We start from the raw sequence: 22526 nt of genomic DNA, 5'->3' as shown, positions 1-22526 counted from the left end.
GGCCCCTCAGTAACCCTGTCCCATCTGTTGACAGGGTCCCCTCGAGGGCTGAGGAGCAAAGAAGCAGCCCTCTATCACCACCCTGGCTGCAGTGTGTCCCCCTGTGGCAACTTTGCTATGTGCCAGACAGGGGATGATGCACATGTGCACAACCCAAAGCAATCTTTTTTGTAGCTCTAAACTTGAGTGCTAATTCCAGAACGGATGTGATGCAGCCACTTCAGAGCAGCTCTGGGTATGCACTAACAAGCTCTCAGTCCTGGGTTTGCTTATTAGCTTGGTGTGTGGAGCACATGTATTGTGCTACCCAAAGGCAGCATAGGAAATGCCTGCGGTGTAGTTTGACTAGGCAGGAGGGCAGTAACAGTTTGCGTACATCTGTTATTGTTCCCGTCCTAGGATCTCAACATTATTTAACTGAGCATCACAGCAACCCAGAGAAGTAGGGAAGGATAGTCCTTGTTTTATTGACAAGGGAACACACCCACAGAGAGGCCTAGACCCTCATAGGCAAAAGCCTGCCCCCCAATTTGGTGCGAGGGGGAGAGCGATATCTTCATTTCTGGCGGCAGCAGGAGTTCAGACACCAGGGACCTGATTTTCAGACCTGTCGAGGGCCCGAGGCTTTGCCGCTGGGAGCTGCCAGGCGATCAGAGCTTTCTTGTAATACATCCCGGAGGGGTGTGTAGGGAAAGGGAAAGAGGTATTCCAGGGCAGGGGTTCTCAGCCTTTTTTGTACTAGGACCCATACGGAAACATCGGTGGCCAGTCCTAACTCAGTGCCCCTCGCTCCCGACCCGCTGCCCGCCAGCCCCCCAGTGCGCGAGGCAGGGGCACCCCAAGCAGCCCCCGCAGGCTGGAGCTCTGCCAGCTGCAGGGGAAAGGTTTCCTATACTTTCCTCTCTTAAAGGAGAATCCATTTGTAAAGTCTGTCCGTGACCCTCCCCTATATGCTTGTGCCCCGCGGGTTGAGAAACGCCGCTCTAGAGGAAGGGCCCCAAACTGCAGGGGGGTGCCGGGGCGGCCGGCGTGCGGCCGAGGGCGGGGCTGGGCGGCTCCTGCCCCTTCGGCCTCCGCTGCTCGGGGGAGGGACAGGCCGGGCGAGAGCCTGAGACTCGCTCCCAGTCGCCGCCGCCCAGCAGCTGAGGCGGGGCCAGAGCGATTAAAGGGGGCACGCGGGAGGGGAGGTCACGGAGGCTCCGCGGGAGCCATGGCTGCCTTCCTGCAGCTGAGGGGCGACGCGAAGATGCCTGTCGTGGGGCTGGGCACCTGGCAGGTAATGCCAGCCTGGGCCGCTCCTGGGCCCGCGCCGCGCCGCGCAGCCCGGCTGGGCTCTGGCACTGGGGGCGCGGGAGGTGCGAGCCTGGCCGCGACGGGGCCGCCCCGGGAACAGCTCTGCGGGCGCCGCGTGTCGGCCCCCCTGCCTCGACCCCCGCCTGCCGTCCGGCCCTGGCAAGTGGCAGGAGGCCTTCCCCGTCTGCTCTTCATCCCCAGGCGCAGGAGGGCAGCCAGCTTCCGCTTGCCTGGGCCGGTCCAGAGGTCGGCTCGGCCAGCCTCCTGCCCGAGGGATCAGCTCCAGTCCCTAATGCCCCCTGAATCACTCGGTGCAGGATCTGCTTGCAAAGATGTCGGAGAGAAAGAGGGCCGAAAGGGACGTCCTCTTGTCCAGCCCCCGCTCTGAGGCATCAGGTTCAGTCCCTGATACAGTGGTCTCAAAAATAGGAGATCACTTTTGGCATTTAAAAGCAGCCTAAGATCTACCGTGTGCTGCTGCCACCCCCTTTCCCCCTCCCCAGCAGGTAAGTCTGTGGGGAGGGAAAGGGGGCAGATCCAGGCAAAGGGAGAAAAAATTATTTGGGGATGCACCTCCCCAGCAGGTAAGTCCCACCCGGCTGGAGCCCCACTCCATTTGCCCTTGCTCCTGCCTCTGCGGCACTGTCCCTCACCTCAGGGGCCTTGATCTACCCCTGGGCCCCTGCCCTCCCCACAGACTGACCAGGTGGACTGGGGCACGTGCGTGCACACACATGGGCGCTCAGCCCCCCACCCCAGCCTCGGATCAACTCCAAGAGCCTCCGAGATCAACCAGTGGATCGAGATCCATGGGTTGGTGACCACTGCCCTAATACCTCAGGCATCAAGGGCTTCATACTGGTGTGCCTGTGGAGGGGGAAAAAGTTCTCTGCAAACTATATCCATGACACGTGTTCTCTCACACTCTCGTTTGCCTGTTTGCATCCTTGTGTTTTCTTATTCCCTTGCTTTTTCATCCAGTGCCTATGGTTGCCAGTTGTGTCCACAGTGAGAAAGGCTACTATCTTTGTTCTCTCTCTCTGTTCTCTAATTTGCTATATAATTTCTGGTATAATTACACTCCCTGCACTGGCAAGAAGCAAGCTACCATGCCTGGAAGCCCCTTCAGTTGAGGGGCTGCCAGTCACAGGGGCACTCCATGCACCCTTGGAGCTGAGGGATTGTGGCTACCATAATCCCCCAGCTCCAGTGGTTTTATGCATTCTTAGGACAGCTGTACTCCCCCAGCTGCCAGGATCCATCTGAGACCGAGCATCCACAACTGCAGGCTCTGGATCCCTGTTCTGCTGCCCCTTGGTCCCAGCAGCTGCTGGAGTTGAGAGTCTTCTCAGTTTCAGGCTAGGCAAGGTCCACCCTTGCAGCTGAGACCCGCAGCTGCAGGGAGACCCTACTACATGTGCAAATTTAAGCTCAGTAGCAACCAGCTATAAAATTAGTACACATTTTTGAGGTCTAACTTTATAGCTGGTTGGATTTTTATGGCATGATATAGCTTTTATAGCATGGTATAGCTTTTTATGGCATGATAGCTACTTTGCATGTGCAGTTTTAAGCTAATTGTGTAATTAGTTAATTGCACGATAATTGTAACAGGTAGGGGGGACCTATGTCACTGATTTAGTACAGTCCCTTCTTGGGTAGTTTTTAGCCACTTGGAAATGGGGAAGAAAACTTCTAATTATGCTTGATTTTTGGCCTTCAGGCTCCTCCAGGAAAGGTGGCAGAGGCAGTGAAGTTTGCTATTGACGTTGGATACCGCCACTTCGACTGTGCTTACTTGTACAAGAATGAGAGTGAGATCGGGGATGGGATCCAGCAAAAAATCAAGGAAGGAGCTGTGAAACGGGAGGACCTTTTTATTGTCAGTAAGGTGAGCCTCTGACTGTCACTTAGATTCACTAAAGGACACTTATATTCCATGCCACCTGTAGACCCCTCTGAATTTGCCCCAGATACTCAGACATTTATACTACCATGAAGGCTAATGAAACCAATGTAAACAAGGAACTAGTAGCATAATGAAGCAGGGCAGCGAAGAAAACAGAAGTGGCTGTACTGCCAGACCAGCAGCCACATGGCATAAAGCACAGCCAGTGATGCTGCCATATGCAATGCTGCCTCCCAGGGCAGTCAGGCATCACTTTATATCTCTGCAACGAGCAGAGGGATGACATAAACTGTTGCACAATTTACCTGAATCTGATTTGGAATTATCTCAGAAAAAGTTGGGGTAAAATTATGCCAGTACATTTTACACTGGTGTAAGCATTGCAGAAGCATGGCATACCCACAGCACATGATGTATTGAAGTTAGCTGCTTGCAGTAGGCAAACTGGGGCATTTTTATACATGCTCCAGGAGTGGAGCGGGGTGGGGACTTTAATTAGACTGGCTCCAAGAGCTAATTAAAGTGCTCTCAGTGTCTTGTGTATCTGTCCCCACACTTCAAAATGGCAGTGGGGGAGCTTTAAAACGTTCAATGAGCCATTTAAAGCATGGGGACACTGATACAGAAGACGCAGAAGCTTCTGGAGCGTGCTAATTGGCACGCTCCAGTAGACCTGATTAATCAAGCAGATTAATTGAGTCTGCTGTGACACTCCTCCCCACACATCTACAGGCACATAGCATTTGTGATGTGTGAGCATGTGGAGATTAGCTGTGCACCTCCTGGAAACACCAGCCACAAAACCAGAAGTGCCAGCCACTGGTGATTTCGGGCTTGGCCACAGGGGGACCCCCTCACCTCCGGTGGGCAGTCAGCCACTGGGGGAACCTCTCCCCCCAGTCACTGATCTGGTGCCCCTCCCATACTCAGGAGGCATCAGTCGCCCATTCCCAATAGTATTACCTTGTCTGTATCACTGAGTGGCAGAGTGCAGTGTTGTCATCACCCACTGACTTCCAGGTTCATCTCTCTGCTTCAGCTCTTAGTACAATTTACATTGCTATACAGAATGAGTGTAAATGTGGTGTGTCTCTAGTCTTTCTTAAACTCTTCAGCAGAGCTATGGCAATGCTGCCAGTTGCTTTCTGTGGGAAATTTTCTACTTGTATCAAAACAAAAAAATCAGGTTTTTTTCCAATAAAAATTACTGGGTTTTCTTGGTGCCTCAGTAATTCCAGCAAACTAAGGAAAGCTAAAATGGGATACTCCATCTTGATAACTTTTTATAACATATTAAGATACCAAAAAAAGTCTGCATTTATTTTTTCATTGAAAAACTGGGACATTTTTACCACCACTAAACATTTGCATTACTTCTCTTTGACAACCTCCCCCCTCAGCACCCAGCCCTCAAGTAGTCACTCATCAACGTAATGTTTCATTACAAATTACAACGAAATCTAGCTTTCACTTCGTGGCAATATATGGATTTGTGGGGAGGAGTTTATCAGAGCTGCCAAATGAAAGCTGAAAATGACCTTTGTCTTCTGAGGCTTTGAACTTAGTTGAACTATAAAATCAATATTAAAAAGCTTTTTCTCAAATGTTGAAATAGTTGCATAGTTTTTTTCCAGCTCTCAGTGTTACACAGATGGTGGGAAGCTATATTCTGTTCTCACAGTTCCTTATTATAAATGTGAAGTCTGATCACTTTGCACCAATGCTGTTTTCAAGTTTGCGCTATACAGCTTAAATCTGACACCAAAATTTTAGGGTGTTTATAAGTCTTTGATATGAGCTAAATAAGTGGAAGGTATATGAGACATGCTACTGTCCTACTGTAGAGATTCTGGACGTTTCAGAGTAACTATTATACTCATGTTTCCCACTGTAGCTGTGGTGCACATTTCATGAGAGATCTCTTGTCAAGGGATCATGCCAGAAAACCCTAGCTGACCTGAAACTGGATTACCTGGACCTCTACCTTATCCACTTTCCTATGGGTTTCAAGGTAGTGTGACTCCTTGTTCTTTTTCCTCCTCCCTGACCTGACAGAATCCTAGAGTGCTCTTTCCTCACCACCCTGCAGTCAGTCAAGGAGGGATTGGCCTCCCTTTTGAAATGCATCTGGTTTTATTTGCTTATGTCTTTTCTGCAACAAAAATATGAAGTCACTTCTATTTTCTTCTTCCCCCTGGCAGAGGAAGAGTTAAGGCTGAGTTTACAGTAGTGTGAACATAGGTTTGGAGTAGGGCCTTCCACATCTAGACCTGTTCAGCTGGAGAGAATTGCATTGTTAATGGAAATCCTGAGTGTTCCTCAGGAAAGTACAATTATGTATCATATTTAATAGGTTGTGAGCTTTATAAGGTGGAATAATGTTGTGTCTCTTCCACTTGTGGTGGCCCTGGCCCTTCTTAGGCTGAGTATCAACAGAAGATGAAGAAGTAGCAGAGTGAGCTGTATTTATTCACTGGAATAAAATTCTGTCCTAAAGAATGGGGGAGTTCTTTCTCCGTCCTTCTGTCTCTCTTGATTTATTAAATAATTACCTGATCAGAGGTTACTAGTTCTCATCTCCTTGCCACAGATCACATCACCATATGCACTGTGTTCCCAGTTCAACAAGGTACTCAAGTTTGTGTATAACTCTTAAGAACATGAGTGCTACCATTGATCCAGCATAATGTATGTACCTAAGTACTGTGTTGAGTTGGATTCTGTGAATACTCACTGTCAGCCTTGTCCTAGAATTTGGCTTTCTAACTCGGAGTGTTCAGCTCTGAAAGCAAATCTCTCTTCTGATCTGAAATTCCAGGCTGGTGAGGAGAATCATCCAAAGGATGACAAAGGTATGGTTATCCCCAGTAACACAGATATTCTGGACACATGGGAGGTAGGTTAATATTCACTCAATTTTTCTGAGTCAGAATTAAACACTGAATAGAAATCTGTATGCAAGGGCAAATTAAGACTATGCCAGGCTGTACTTTGGAGGGGGGTCTACACATTCACTCCTTTGTGCTTCCAGTAGCTTCCTCCCTTTGTTGCTTTAAAAAAAAAAAAAAAAAAAAAACCTCACAAAAGCTACCACTGAGCCAGGTTCTTATTCCATGGTCTATCTGGCAGACAGGTTAGCCTGGCCCTGGCAGCATACCTCTAATTGGAATAACACTCCCTTAAGCTTCCAGCCTCCTGCCCATTCAGGTACAGGGAACTGTTGTATAAAATAAGGGGCTTCACACAGGGATTTTCCATTACGAGGAATTCAGGGTCTCTACCTGTCCTGCATATTCCTTTTGAATGGCATGATTCCAGGTCTGCTGCTGCCACCTCAGCTCAGACGACATGGAGTAATGGAATGGTTTTGTATAACACAGTTCCTTTTTTCCAGCTGCTTTGGTAGCACCAGTTGACTGGCCCCCTAAGGCAGTGGGTACATACTTTTCCAGCTCAGATCACAGCTGGAGCTGCAGACCCAGAAGCAAATGCCTGTTGCAGTCTAGCCTCTGAAGAGCTCAGAGCTCCTAGCCAGTGAGCCTTATAGATGAAAGATAAGTTAGCAGAGTGTAAGAGAAGCATCAGGTTAACAGAGTTGTGAAGTTCATATTGGGTGTGACGTACAATACATTTTATTGTTTTAGGAATGTGGGTAGGACAGGAAGGGAGTGATTACTGGGGTCCAAGCTAGAGACACGAGCTACCCACCTGCAGTCTGGGAACTCTTTTTCCACACAATAATAAGTTACAACTCAGAGTGGGAGTAAAAGGATGTGGGGTCAGTAACCGACAAAGTCTGGGTTCCTCATCTCTGTTTTGTCATATCAGAAACTACCTGAAAGACTTATCAAACTGTAATTTCCTCTCCTTCTATAAACTGAGCCAAAAACTGCTTCATATATGAAAACTTTCTCTTAGAGAGATGTGTCTCCCATTCAGAAGGTGGGTTGAACTTTTCTGCCCACATCACTTTCTCCACATGGACTCTTGGTAACTGGACATGCTTGGAGCATGCACTAACTCAGCTACAAAGACTCTAAGTAAGAAGGGATAATTGGCTCATGTGGCTTGATTTCCAACAGTTTATTCTGCCTTAATAAAAAGAAAAAAAGCCAAACTGGTAATAACACCACCAGACAGATGATGGCATTGTCTTGATCCATTAGGCTATGGAAGAGTTGGTGGATGCAGGTCTGGTGAAAACCATTGGGATCTCCAACTTCAACCATGAACAGATTGAAAGAATCTTGAACAAGCCTGGGTTAAAATATAAGCCTGTAAATAACCAGGTAAGATGCTAATTTCCACTGATCTCTGCTGAATATGCATCTACTGGCTGAGCTACACATTTGTACTGAATTACCAAAAGGCTTTTGGGACACAAGAAAACAGTGATGTGTGAGGAGCAATATAGTAAACTGAGAACTATTTGTGAGATTGGTCAGTTGAGTAGATGCACCTTGGCACCTCTCATGTACTTTGTACTGCTTGTGTGGTATGCACTGACACAATATACTTCATAGCAGAATGTATAGATGTATAGTAGATACTTTCACACCCTCCTAGATACCTAAACCAAAGAGTTCCAGAACACTACTAAATAAGATGCATACAGTTCAGCTTACAAGCTGTTTTTGCCTTCTTTTTTGTATGCTGTTTTCATTATGCCAGACTTGTAGCCCTGGAGATCTCTGAATCCTGAAAATCTCTTTTCATAAAGTGCTCACAGCTTCATTAAATGATTCTCGCACTTTGAAACTGTTGTAACCTCCATGTTGTGTGACAATTAGATTACTGGTTGATGAATTGATTGGTTCCCATGTCTGATATGTAGGCTTTTCCTTTGTACCTTTTGTTGGATAGACTGGAGACCCTGTGGTACTGACCCTATCTTGCTAAGGCTTCAGCAAAACCTTCGTTCAACAAGGCCTCAGCTTCTACCAAGCCTCCTTCCCTGTCCGTTTTCTTAATTTAACAAAGTTTCTGCTTCTAACTAAGTGCCCCCCTTCGCTTCCTTTTTTTCTGCCTGGAAGATAATATCAGGCTCAGTTGGGCTGCCAAAAATATGAGTCAGGAGTCTCAAGACCCTTGCAGATTGCACCTGGAAGATAAGTCAAGTGACAGGAAGATAAGGAGGTTTGAGAGGAGGTTCAACAATAAGGAGCAACCAACTGGTACACATACCAAAGTAGTGACATTTGCATGGGTACCTGTATGGCAAAAAATCCTGCAGTTAGGATGGAAGAATCTCATGCACTGCTACAGCCTGGGAACTGACTGGCTAAGCACCAGCTCTTCATAAAAGTACCCGGGGATTACAGTGGACAATAAGCTGGATATAAGTCAGTAGTGTGCCCTTGTTGCCAAAAAGGCTAACAGCATACTGGGCTGCATTAGTAGAAGCATTGCCAGCAGATCGAGGTAAGTAATTATTCCAGTCTATTCTGCACTAGTCAGGCCACATCTGGAGTACTGTGTCCAGTTTTGGGCCCCTCACTATAGAAAGGATGTGGACAAGCTGGAGAGAGTCCAGCAGAGAGTAGTGAAAATGGTTCAGGGCCTGGGGCAAAAGACTTAGGAGGAGAGGCTGAGAGAACTGGGCTTATTTAGTCTGCAGAAGAGAAAACTAAGAGGGGATTTGATAGCAAGCAGCCTTTAACTAACTGAAGGGTGGTTCCAAAGAGGATGGAGCTAGACTCTTCTCAGTGGTGACAGATGACAGAACACAGAGCAATGGTTTCAAGTTGCAGCAAGGGAGGTTTAGGTTGGATATTAGGAAAAATTTTCTCACTAGGAGGGTGGTGAAGCACTGGAACAGGTTACCCAGAGAGGTGGTGGAATCTCCATCCTTGGAGGCTTTTAAGGCCCAGCTTGACAAAGCCTTGGCTGAAATGATCTAGTTCGGGATGGTCCTGATTTGAGCAGGGGGTTGGACTAGATGACCTCCTAAGGTCCCTTCCAAGCCTAATTTTCTATGATTCTAATACAACTCTTTTAAGGCACCAAACCTTTAAAGCTGCAAACAGAAGTTGCCTTTTTGCTGCAATAAAACAAATTGTGGTGACGCAAAGGACATTTATTCCTAGTAGCACAGTTTTCCCACTCTGTCAGCTGGTTTATCTTTGTTCTTGCAGATTGAATGTCATCCATATCTCACCCAGGAAAAGCTGATTAAGTATTGTCAATCCAAAGGAATCGCTGTGACTGCATACAGTCCCCTTGGCTCCCCTAGTAGACCATGGTAAGAGTATTTGTGGCCTTTCTCTGCTTGGAGGGGTAGGGTGTGTGTATGTGTGTGACTTGACTGTTCTGAGAGAAATTTTATGAACAGTGAGATCCATGATGGATGGTACCTTTCCATGCTTAATATACTAGGCCTTTGTTACCCTTTTCCTCTTTATAGGGCCAAACCAAAGGACCCTACTCTTCTGGAAGATCCCAAGATTAAAGAGATTGCAGTTAAACACAACAAAACTTCTGCTCAGGTATGATGGGGTCACCTTGCTTCTTTTTAATTGTCTTGCAGGAACATTCATTTTGCTTCATTAACAGGGAGACTTGTTAGAAATGTTGTCTTTTTTTTTTTTTTTTTTTAATCGCTTTCAAAATAGAGGGATAATCAGGGAGCAAGTAATTGCATCTAGAAAGAAGAAAGACCTCCCAGGTCTTTATCATATGGTGCTAATGACTAGCTTTAAAGATGGAAGACCAAGCACATGCCCAGCAATACTGAATTGTTATGATGAACTCTAGCAATTAAATGAGACTATGGAAAATTTGAACGCTGAGTATTCAGCCTTCCTAACCCAGCATCCTACCAAACTCATCATGAACGCCTTGTTTGTTCAACATTGATTGAGGCTGGTTGTTTTTTTTAGTTTTCTAGTGTGCATTGTTGAAAATTGCTTACAGCTGCTGTGTGGCAATGTTTGTACCTCTTCATGGAATTTTACTCACAGGAATGTTTCAGGAATAGTAATTCCAGACATCCTTCCAGACAAATACAATCCAAGCAGAGTGGATTGAAAAGTGGTACATCTTTGCCAAAAAACAATCCTGAAAAATCAGTCTCATCTCCTCCCTCCTCCTCCATTTCTCACTGTCCAACATGCACGCAGGCTTTTTTTGTTTGAAGATTTTCAAATGTTTTGACCAGCTCCAAATGGGAATATTTACTGGATATTATGTTAAGGCCATCATGATTATATAAGCTTAACTCCTGCATAACGTAAATCAGAAGTTTCACTCAGCGTTCAAAAGAAAAACTATCCAGTTGGCATTGAAAATGGTGACATATCAAAATAGTAAATAGTAAATGTGTTTACAAACTGTGTACTTCACCTACTGGATGGAATGTGTTGCTCAGACTATTAAGTAGATCCTTCTGAACAGCAAACTTGTTTTCTGCAACCATGATTGGTGTATTTGAATGTAAAACATGGTAAATGCCCTGAAAAATATGTTAAGAACAGCAAACCCTGTAATGACTGATATAGCTTCTGTGTCAGCAGCATTCTGGGTCTTTGTTCACAGGTTTTGATCCGATTTCACATTCAGAGGAATGTGGCTGTCATTCCAAAGTCGGACAAACCACATCGTATTGAGGAGAACTTCAAGGTAACATTTCAAATTGGAATGTTACATGTCCATACGCTCTCATTATTCCGAAGTCTACATTAGAGGGAAGGGAAGGGGGGTGGGAACATTTTCATATGCAGCTATATATGCAGTACTAAGTTTGTATACCTTTATTTCCTAAATTGCAACAAAGAGAAAACCAAGTTAACATCAACACACCTCCTACCATGCTTCCTAGCTTCTTGATAGCCAAGACAATTCTGCCCCTGTGCAGCTAGCATTAAATTAATATATGATGAGACTTAAAATCAGAAGGGGCAGTCTGGATGAAAAAATGACCATGTAGAAAGGAGATGAATAAGGCCTCTTAGAGCAATAGATGATGATGATTCCATACAGAAAAGGCCAGTTGTAGCTCTTTGGTCATGACGTAAGAACAAGTTAAGACAAGTTAAGACAGTTCTTCCACAGAGCACAAATTAATACATGGCGCTTGCTGCCACAAGATTATCATTGTCACCAAGGCCCAAATCCAACACTTCCTTTAAAGGGTTTAAGTTGAATGTACCTAGCTAATGAGTTGCTTAAGGGGGATATTTCTGACCATTTACATGAAGTTGAGATTCTACTCTTTAAAGCAGGTGCATAACTGTTGTAGTTGCAGAGAAAAAAACCCCATGGGGAATGGCAGAGAGGAGGCCGACTCTCTCACCTTTAAGACAAATAGCCTCATGATTAGGATATTTGCCTAAAGATTGGAAGGTCCAGGTTCTAGACCACTCTTCTTCAGAGCTGGTTTGAACCTGAATCTCCTCTTTCCTGCCAGAGTGCCCTAACAACCGGGTCTGCTGTGGAAACTGAACTGCTGGGCAGTCCAGAGGGGAAAAGATGTGTGGGGCTAGAAGGAAGGTAAGGTTGAAGGAGCTTTCCTCTGTAGTTCAGGGAAGTGAATGTTCCTCTGGAAGGTTCCTGGCCTGAGCCTCACAGGCAAGCTCTCTTCCATCTGCCCCACTGAATTGGCATCTCTTCCCCTCTTGGCTGCCCAGTGGCCCAGCTTCAGAAGCAGATGCACCTCTTGCTCTACCTAGATGCTGGCCCCATCCAAAGCAGACCTAGATGCCCAAAGACAAAAATATTTGCATAACATTAAGAAGCATTGCAGTTGGATTGTGAATCCTCCTTTTTCCTCATATGCGGACCTACCTCCAGTAGGACTCTTGCTAACATAAACAGGATGATGGGAGAATGATCACACAAGCAGCCCTCATTGCCATATGGAATTACTTGCTAGAAACCATTGCATGTACTCAAGGAATTTGGAGGCTCATGTGCCCTTAGAATATAAGGTGTCTGCTTTGCAGTTTGCTTCTTACAGAAGTTACCAGAACTCATTTGAGGTTTATTCTCTGCCAAAGAAACACAGGAGTATAAAACACAGTATTCTCTGAAGAGTTTCTGGACTTTATGTGAGAAGAAACAGATGATAAATGCCTCTATCTTGCAGATATCTTAGTGCCAGGTATTCTATCCAACTAAGTATTTAAATAGCTTTGTTGGTGAGGGCGGTTACTCCCTTACTTTATGTTAGGCGCACTCAGCAAATAAAAACTAAGTGAATGGGATGCTCTGTTTTTCAGGTGTTTGACTTTGAACTGACTCAAGAGGAGATGGAATCAATCCTCAGCTTCAACAGGAACTGGAGAGTTGTTACTGTGCTCCCGTAGGTGTTGCCTTCTTACCCTATAAAACAGTAAAACTGTTAGTTATGCACTGCTGCTGCTTGTAGCTGCATGCAGTTTCTGAGCAGGTAAAGTTTTACATTTCCGAAATTGAGTAGGAAGATAAATTGTTGGACTAGTGAAGTTAAGCAGGAAATGAGCCTTTACAGATCATCTGTTTAGGAGGTATTGGACTTTTTGGCTCGATGTCCTAACTAATAACTATGTCAGTGAGGTGTCCTTTAAGCCAAGTTTTGTGTCATGGAGTGGGAGGAGTGAGGCCAGAAATCCTTTTGGGACCAAATCCAATTCCTTGCATATGTGGCATTTAGGGCCATGTTAATCATGCCTGCCTTGTTCTAGCCTGCTTATCTTAAGCATGTGCAGATGGACTCGACTGTAGCTCCTTATAATAGCCCCTTATATTCTATTCCTCTTCAGTTCCTGGGGAAATGTGCAAGCCCCTGAACATTAACTGCAAAAAAAAAAAGAGAAAAGATTCCATAAGTAAATACTGTCATAGCTAAGCTATTGGCCTTCAAAGGTGGAAGGGGTACAGGGCCCTTTTCCTCTGCCTAACAGTCATTAGTTGTTTCTTTTTTGAGACTGTTTCTAGGTCATAGATCCCTACCTAAGGGGGAGCTAGATTGGCCCTACTGGTTGTGTCTATATGACGACGCTGACTGCGCAGTCATTTAGTAGTTGTATAAATGAGTACTAAATGATTGTGCAGTAGCATCGCTAAATGGCTTTTAGGTGACACTGACTGCACAGTTGCTCGTTACTACTGCATAGTAGCATCGCATCACACTTCCTGCCATGCGATGCTACTATGCAGTAGTAACAAGCTACTGCACAGTCAGCGTCTTGTGTAGATGCACCCAGTGTCTACAGTCAGGAGTTGCTTAACATTTGCTTATGCACTATTCAAACCCTGCTAAGAGATGCATATATTCAAATACTCAGAATAACCTCTCCGCTCTCTCGCCGTCTCCTTAGGGCTGTCAATCACAAGGACTACCCATTCAAAGCAGATTATTGAAGCTGGTATTTCTTCCATGTCTGGCTACTACAAAGTGAAAGACTCTCCTTTTCTGTAGCTCTTTTTTTCTTTTCTGCCTATTGTGGTATTTTTTAAACAAACTTAGATACTTGACAGAAGAAATGTTTTGTTTTTAGGGGCGGGTTGTTTTTTTTCAGGAGTGGGGAGGGAGAGCGGTGTTGAAAATGCAGTTCAACAGAATGCATCCAAAGGGGCTAGAGGTTCCTATTGCTGAGCTGGTTAGCAGGAATCAGTTCTAAGCTAACACTAAATAACATAATTTCTTTCTTTTTCATTTAATTTATTTATCTGTTTGTGTGGCCAAGTTGAAGCAGAACTGTATAATTAAAGTCACTAGTTATTCGGAGGAGGAAATGAGAGAGGTACCAACATACACTGCCCAAGTGTCAATAGACATTGTATTAACTTCATAACTCTCGATGCAGTTGTGAGTGCTCTATCAAGTAATTACAGTGTGAATCTCTAATGTATCTGGGTCCTTAAACAATTCAGAATACAAGTATTTGAATAATTACTGTACAGTTCAGTGTATTAAACACAGTGCTTCAGTTGTTTTGTGGAGCCTGTTCTTGACTTGGTCTTTTGTATACATTCAAGCCAAAGTAAATTTGTACTCATGTTTCCTAGGGGCACAGAAAATGGATTCTTATCTTTAATTTCTATGGCAAAAGGGCGGGGGGGGGTGTGTGAGAGAGAGCGAGTGAGAGAGAGCATGCATGTGTGTATGCATGCTTGTGCATTTTTTTTTCAGCTTGTACTTTCCACCTTGAGCCTCAGATTCTACCAATTGAAACAAAAATCCATGGAGGTAAAGGGTAGGAGACTGATGTCTTCAGCAGTGACTTAGACAAGGGAGTGAAGTGTACTCTGTCCAAGTTTGTGGATGACACAAAACTGTGGGGAGAAGTAGACACACCAGAGGGCAGGGAACAACTACAGGCAGACCTGGACAGGTTGGACAAATGGGCAGAAAACAATAAAATGCAATTTAACAAGGAGAAATGCAAAGTGCTGCACTTAGGGAGGAAAAATGTCCAGCACACCTACTGCCTAGGAAATTACCTACTCGGCAGCACAGAAGTGGCAAGGGATCTTGGAGTCCTAGTAGACTCCAAGATGAACATGAGTCATCAGTGTGACAAAGTCATCCAAGGAGGTGATACTTCCCCTGTATCAGGTGCTGGTCAGACTGCAGTTGGAATACTCCATCCAGTTTTGGGCACCACACTTTAAGAGGGATGTGGATAACCTGGACAGGGTCTAGAGAAGGGCCACTTATATGGTTAAGGGCTAGCAGGCCAAGCCCTACGAGGAGAGACTAGGGCACCTGGACCTCTTCAGCCTCCGCAAGAGAAGGTTGAGAGGCGACCTTGTGGCTGCCTATAAATTCATCATGGGGGCAGAGGGGAATTGGTGAGGCTCTACTCACCAAGGCGCCCCTGAGGGTTACAAGAAATAATGGCCACAAGCTAGCAGAGAGCAGATTTAGACAGGACATTAGAAAGAACTTCTTCACAATTAGAGTGGCCAAAACTTGGAACGGGCTCCCAAGGGAGGTGGTGCTCTCCCCTACCCTGGGGGTCTTCAAGAGGAGGTTAGATGAGCATCTGGCTGGGGTCATCTGAACCCAGCACTCTTTCCTGCCTATGCAGGGGTTCAGACTCGATCTGTCAATGTCCCTTCTGACCCTAACATCTATAATTTATACATGATGTGACAGGAATTGTAGGCTACATTGCCTTACTGAGATGAGCAAAGTATATACGGGTAGAGACAGGCACTCACCCCTAGTGATGAACCCATGCATTCACCTGGGTATCTGCATACCTAGTCTTTATGAAAAAATAAGACTGAATTTGTTTTGGTAGTATTAGGCACAAAGTGGGATTGTCATTACACAACTTGGAATCATTGGTCAAAACAGCCTTTGAAATAAGCCCTGGATCTACAGAAAGTAAACAGGACCAAGAACCTCATGTCCAAAAAATTACTAGAGCAGGGGCAGGCAAAATACAGTCAAGTAATTTCATCCAGCCTGTGGGTGGGTGCTCACCAATTAATTGTATCCTGCCTGCCCCATAGCTGCCTCTGGTGCACTCACATGAGGCTTGGGCCTTGCCCACTCCTACTGGGGCAGCACGCTACATTCCCAACCTCATGTGGGGGAGAGCCTGGCCCTGGTTCCACCCATGCACAGCTTCTGAGCAGACCTGTTGCCGCTGCTGAGGGAACTGCTCAGCTCCCCCGGTTCCTCCTCGTGTCTCTGCTGCAGCGCTCCAGGTAGCAGGTAGGGAAGTGCTGGGGTGTGGGGAGAAACTGCACCTGGGTGGAAGCATGGAGCCCAAGACCTGTTGTGCCCAGCAAGCCAGTGGGAGTGTGGAGCCTGGTTTGGCTCGGTTCCATTGCATGGGGTTCACATGCAGCTCCCAAGACTTGCTTGCCACCGGGGGAAGCCCTACGCGATGGAGCCAGCGGCCTTTGCCACTCTCTGCTGTCGTGAAGATCCCGGGACTCTGTGGGGGGCCCCGCACAATGCAGCCAGGCTAGCTCAGCCCTGCTCCCTGCTTCTCAGGTGGAATCCTGGGCTCTGCACATGGTGGCAGGGAGCAGGGCCAGGCCTGGCTTCATCATGCGGGGCTCCCCTTTTGTGGCACACAGCTCTGTCCAGGTCCCAGGAGCTGTATGTGAGATGGGGGAAGCCCTGCATGATGGAGAGGGAGCAGCCAGGCCCTGCTCCCTGCTGCCACATGCAGCTTTTGGAAGAGTCTGAAGCTGTGCGCCACTGGGGGGCTCCACCTGTGTAGACCACAAGTGCCCTGAGGGCCTGCCACTTGCTGTTGCTACTGCAGATGGCAGGGGATGTGCACCATGGGGGTGGCATGTGGGGGAACCACACACCCCTGCACACCATCCCACATGCCCACAACTACACCACCCCACACACATACCCACACCCCTCCACAAACTCCACACCCACACACATGCACACCCCACTACACACAACCCCTCTCCCCCACACACGGTACAACAGTAAGACTTTATTTTTCAGGTACTATGCAATCACCTCTATATGTGCCATGCAAACACATGTAAATCAAGACAAAAATATTTTCTGAAATAAAATTAAAATATAGCAGATGTTTGATTTTTTAGCATAAGATTTATCTCTGGTTCCAAGGTGGCACCACTCCCTTCCTCCCCACTCCCTTCCTCCCCACTCCCAAAAGAAGTACTTCTGGGGGCAAGGGAAGTGACTTCTGGTGGCAAAGGTCCCAATATGGTGACCAGGGGGCAGGGCACCCATCGAGGCACAGGGCCACCCTTGCACCCTTCAACAGCTCACCAAAAGTGATTAAGTGGCCCTCTCGCTGAAATAATTGCCCACCCCTGTACTAGAGTGACATATAGTCAGCTAAATGATTTAGAATTCTTCATATCATAGAAAGCTAGAATTGGAAGGGACCTCAGGAGGTCTCTAGTCCAACCCCCAGCTCAAAGTAGGACCATCACCAACTAGATCATCCCAGCCAGGACATTGTCAAGCCAGGCCTTAAAAACCTCCAAGGACGGAGATTCCACCACCTCTCTAGGTAACTTGTTCCAGTGCTTTACTACCCTCCTAATGAGAGTTTTTCCTAATATCCAACCTAAACCTCCCATGCTGCAGCCTTGAGACCATTGTTTTGTCATGTGCACTAAGAATAGTCTAGCTCCATCCTCTTTGAAACCCCCCTTCAGGTAATTAAGAGCTGCTATCAAATCCCCTCTCAGTCTTCTCTTCCACAGACTAAATAAACTCAATTCCCCCAGCCTCTCCTCAGAAGTCATGTGCCCTAGCCCCTGAACCATTTTTGTTGCTCTCTGCTGGGCTCTCTCTTCAATTTGTCCACATCTTTTCTATAGTGGGGGACCCAAAACTAAACACAGTACTCTAGATCTGGTCTCACCAGTGCAGAATAGACTGGAATAATTACTTCCCTCAATCTGCTGGCAAAGCTCCTACTAATGCAGCCCTGTATGCTGTTGGCTTTCTTGGCAACAAGGAGACACTGCTGACTCATATCCAGCTTATTGTCCACTGTAACCCCCAGATCCTTTTCTGCAGAGCTGCTGCCCAGCCAATCTGTCCCCAGGTTGTAGTTGTGCATGGGATTGCTCAGTCCTAAGTGCAGGACTTGGCACTTGTCCTTGTTGAGCCTCATGAGATTCCTTTTGGTCCAATCTGTCACAACCCAAGGGTGTGATTTTTGTTTGTGTGTGCTTCGGCACTGCTGAATTATTTCCCGCCATTGTGTAGCTTTCTTTGCAGGGTGCATTTCTTCATTGCAACAGAGAAATGCACGTTGCAAGGAGTTCCCGCCATTTGTATTCAGATTTGTGCCCCGCTATTGGCCAGTTCTAAATTATTCCTACGTGGCAGCTAATGATTGGCTTGCTAGCTGTATAAAAGGCTTGAGTGGTTTCCACCCAAGTTGGAGGACTCACAACTATCAGGAGGAAGAGAACTTCACGTCTCGTGAAGATCTCTAAGTGCTGCGGAGCCTATCGGACCCAGCGTGTATTTCAAGAAGGCTATAGGGGTCTGATCAGCCTCTCGCCTCTCCCCGTCGCTGCCTGATCCCTCGACGTACCCTTCCCTGCGTGCAAAGTTCCACGGAGCCTAGCAAACTTCGTGTGAGTGAATCCAGAGCTCTACCCGGGGTTCGAGTCCTGCAGTTTTTTTCTTCCCGTCGCCGAAACCCCATTGTGACGTACTCCTGAGGTTTTTGTTCATCTCCCGTCGCCGAAACCCCATTGCGACGTACCCTTACGTTCTGCAGGTTCGAGTTTTTTGTTCTGTTTTGTAACCGCAACTCAAGCAAGTTTTCCTGCCTGCACCGCGACCATATTCGGTGTAAGTAAAATAATCTTAAATCAACCACTAAGCGTCCGTGCCTAATTCTAGCGTGCCGCCTGTCTTCCCCGACCTGGCGTGTCTGGGCTGCTGGCCACAGCCCGCCGCACGAAAAAAGGGCCTCGGACTGCTCCCGGCCCACACATGGCGACGAGGATGGGATCAGGGGAAGGCATGCTGGAGCTAGAATTAGTTAAGAACTGCCCTTGGCACAGTGGAAAACGCCAAGTAGAAAGCTTTATGGAACTGGAGGCGCATATCGCTTACCACCAAGCAGGCAGAACAGGTGAGAGATTTATCAGCGGACGTCTTTCGCTGAAGGAAGAAGAGGGAGCTTCCGAAGACGGAGCCCCGAGAGAGAGGGAAGTGTATTTTCACCCCACGGCATTCGGGTGTATAATGGGTGATGAGTGGGTCCTGTTCAGGCCCCTCGACACTGTGTCCCTCGCCAGAGTCAACCCGGCGGGCGAAGTAAACCCGACCCTCACCCGGGAGTGTGCCCGTTGCCTAAGATGTGCTCGGGAGAGTGAAGAACCAGTGCCAATCGACCGGTTCGCCCCCTTTATGCTGGCGTCTAGATTAAGGGGTCGCGAGCTTCCATCCGAGCTCCGCGAAAATCTGGAGACGGAGGAATGCGCCGCGGATGAGAGGGTGGCCCCACAATACGACAAGGGGGGAGTGTTAACTGCAACTTTTCGCACTGTAACTGATCTAATGCAAAAGAATTTAAGTTTGAAAGTCCAGCTGCATATGGCTGTTCGAGCGGTCAAAGAAGCGGCTGCAAAAAAGAATCCTGAAACGCCATGACAAGATGGCGCCAAGCAAGAGGGAGACCGCATGGAAGAACCAGAAGAGAAGGGTGGAGCTTCGGAGGAACCCGCGATTGTTCGGTCAGCAACTCCGCCCACCGACGCAGCGTCGCTTCCGGCAATCCTGCCCACCAACACAGTGTCGCTTCCGACGACCATGCCTTCATGCCAATGAAAGGGAGAATCGAGCAGAGGAGCGCATCCACCCCTCCTGCCTGAAGCAATAACAGCAACAATGACTCCTGCAGCAGTAGTTCAACCTGTAACAACAACTAACCGAATTGCTACTGCCTACTATGCTTGCACCAGAACTGAACTACAGGATTTGTGCAGAGAATCAAGAATCCAACCTGAAGAAACTCTAGCTGTATGGTTGGGACATTTGGTCGTGGAACTTGGATCCGACCTGCTAAACCAGGAAGAAGCAAGCTTCTTGGTCAGACAAGCTTCATGGAGTAGAGGACATGTCACTGACATCAACATGGTAGCGGTTAACGTTCACTGGCCTATTCCACTGCCAGCGCTTGTTGCAGGACTGATCGGTCAGAAAGCCCACGTATGGCATGATGGACGGCCAGAATATACCGGCACAGAACATCTCATGCTAGCAATCATCGGAGTCTCGTACTGTGCCTGGAACCCCAGAGCATGTGCGCTGGGACTGACATCACTCCAGCGAATAAGACCATGGCCTCACCGTCATCTACGAGACCCTGGAACCATTCCAGTGACCGTTCACAGCATAGATAGTTGTCTTGAGGTTTATGGGCGAAAGAACATCATCGTCCTCCGGATTCTGCTCAACCCAATGGTTAATCAGCCTGTGAGTAACCTCCTTCGTCAGCTGTCTCGACTGCGTATCCTGATGGAGCCAAGATTGTCTAGTGATCGGGAACGTCGACACCCGACCGAGATTCAAGGCGCAAAACATCATGAATTTGATCTTCCATCATTGCCACAGAGAACACCAGAGGAGCAATACATGTTTGGATTTCTCCTACAGCGTTCTGGACTCAATAAGCGACAACTTTGGATTTTAGGGGACACAGGCCAATGGCAACTGGCCTATGAGTTAGGTTTTCATTACCTAGAAGAATTAGATGACGGCTCCTCGACGATTTCATCTAGTTGAGAGTGCAAGAGAGGGTAGTTTAAAGTAGCAAACACCTGTATTATATGTTTTAGAAATGATAGTGTAGTTCCATGGAAACTTTGTAAATATTTTGAGATACATTAACTTATTTTTTAAGAGTTTTATTTACAGATCCGGAATTCAGAGTGCGTGGTGAAGAGAAGCCCCAAGAAAGATAACATCAACGGAGGAAGTGAGGGCCTAACGCGCGACTTCGCCATGACGCCCACTGAAGCCCTGATCGTGCAGTTTTTCATTATGGATCTGATCATGTGTATATGTATTTGTGTTGGTTATTATTTGGTTCGATCCCTAGAGGACGAACTTCTTATGTTAGTAGATTTTGTGTTTACCCGTTTACTTCGACGACCCGTGGTAAGAGCTCTTGATAACCCGAGTGATGAGCGTGCAGCATAATTCAGCTATGCCTTCAGCAAGGGGGGATGTCACAACCCAAGGGTGTGATTTTTGTTTGTGTGTGCTTCGGCACTGCTGAATTATTTCCCGCCACTTGTAGCTTTCTTTGCAGGGTGCATTTCTTCATTGCAACAGAGAAATGCACGTTGCAAGGAGTTCCCGCCATTTATATTCAGATTTGTGCCCCACTATTGGCCAGTTCTAAATTATTCCTACGTGGCGACTAGCGATTGGCTTGCTAGCCGTATAAGAGGCTTGAGTGGTTTCCGCCCAAGTTGGAGGACTCCACGACTATCAGGAGGAAGAGAACTTCACGTCTCGTGAAGATCTCTAAGTGCTGCGGAGCCTATCGGACCCAGCGTGTATTTCAAGAAGGCTATAGGGGTCTGATCAGCCTCTCGCCTCTCCCTGTCGCTGCCTGATCCCTCGACGTACCCTTCCCTGTGCGCAAAGTTCCACGGAGCCTAGCAAACTTCGTGTGAGTGAATCCAGAGCTCTACCTGGGGTTCGAGTCCTGCAGTTTTTTTCTTCCCGTCGCCGAAACCCCATTGCAACGTACTCCTGAGGTTTTTGTTCATCTCCCGTCGCCGAAACCCCATTGCGACGTACCCTTACGTTCTGCAGGTTCGAGTTTTTTGTTCTGTTTTGTAACCGCAACTCAAGCAAGTTTTCCTGCCTGCACCGCGACCATCTTCGGTGTAAGTAAAATAATCTTAAATCAACCACTAAGCGTCCGTGCCTAATTCTAGCGTGCCACCTGTCTTCCCCGACCTGGCGTGTCCAGGCTGCTGGCCACAGCCTGCTGCGCGAAAAAAGGACCTCAGACTGCTCCCGGCCCGCACACAATCCTCCAATTTGTCTTGGCCACTCTGAATCTTAGCCCTACCCCATAGCATATCTACTATTCCCCCCCAGCTTGGTGTCATTTGTGAACTTGCTGAGGGTACAATCCATCCCAACTCAGTTTGGCCTAAAATAAGAGAAGCTAAAAATACTAGAATTGACAGTAAACAGTGCCTGTTCTCAGGTTTCAATTAATTTCCAGTTTGAGTAAAAACTAAGCTTCATATCAGTTCTTATTTGCTGTCTGATATATGATGGTGGCAATAGCTAATCAAATTCAAGATGAGATTTTTCACCGAATCAATGTAAGGGAATCAAACCCTTCATCTTATACAAGGAAACTGCATTAAATACATGCTTCATCAGCAGTTCAAAAATAGATCAGCATGTGCTCAATAGTGGGAACCAAATATGAAGCTGATTAAAAGCAGACAACATTGTGCATAATTTTTAAGTACATGGCCCATATTGGACAAACAAGGATAGATTAGTACAGCCCTTCTGAATAATAAAACACATAGTTTTGCCCACTGAGTGCAGTCTCCCTCAGCACTGACTCGCACACTGAGTTGTGCTGAGCTGCAGGATCACCATGGCTTGAAATGCTGTTGACTGCTGGGGCCCAGCCAACAAGCTATACAATAAATTATGAACCTTTTTGGCTTTGGATTAATATAATGCATAGTATATACTATATACAAGTAAGTACTAAAGTCCTACATAAAAATGTGTTTATGGAGTACCTGTGCTAAATGTTGCAGCAGTTTCAAAAAAGGTAAAATGAATCAATTCTGAATGAACTAAGTATGTGGGTAGTCCATAAAAATTACTACAGCTATGTTTATTTCAAGGTCAGTTTTTTTTCAAATA

The 22526-nt window shown here is 46.7% G+C and overlaps 1 protein-coding gene across 2 annotated transcripts; it reads left to right on the top strand.

Moving 5' to 3' along the window:
• Positions 1-1125: 1125 nt before the first annotated feature.
• On the top strand, positions 1126-21535 carry LOC102567910 (aldo-keto reductase family 1 member B1). Of its 2 annotated transcripts, none has more exons than XM_059726540.1 (10): positions 1126-1276; positions 3017-3184; positions 5097-5213; positions 6021-6098; positions 7369-7491; positions 9337-9443; positions 9606-9687; positions 10736-10819; positions 12418-12500; positions 20515-21535. In XM_059726540.1, the coding sequence occupies exons 1-10, from the start codon at positions 1211-1213 to the stop codon at positions 20573-20575; spliced, it is 969 nt and encodes a 322-aa protein (XP_059582523.1). In that variant the 5' UTR covers positions 1126-1210; the 3' UTR covers positions 20576-21535. The 2 variants fall into 2 exon arrangements, with proteins under 2 accessions (XP_059582523.1, XP_006263171.1); XM_006263109.4 differs by lacking the exon at positions 20515-21535 and adding an exon at positions 13498-14122 and having other exon boundaries at positions 1130-1276.
• The last annotated feature ends 991 nt before the right edge of the window (positions 21536-22526 follow it).

This window comes from Alligator mississippiensis, chromosome 4, assembly GCF_030867095.1.
Source record: "Alligator mississippiensis isolate rAllMis1 chromosome 4, rAllMis1, whole genome shotgun sequence".
Lineage (NCBI taxonomy): Eukaryota > Metazoa > Chordata > Crocodylia > Alligatoridae > Alligator > Alligator mississippiensis.
The sequence above is the reverse complement of the archived record's forward strand: the minus strand, read 5'-3'. Positions and strand labels throughout refer to the sequence as shown.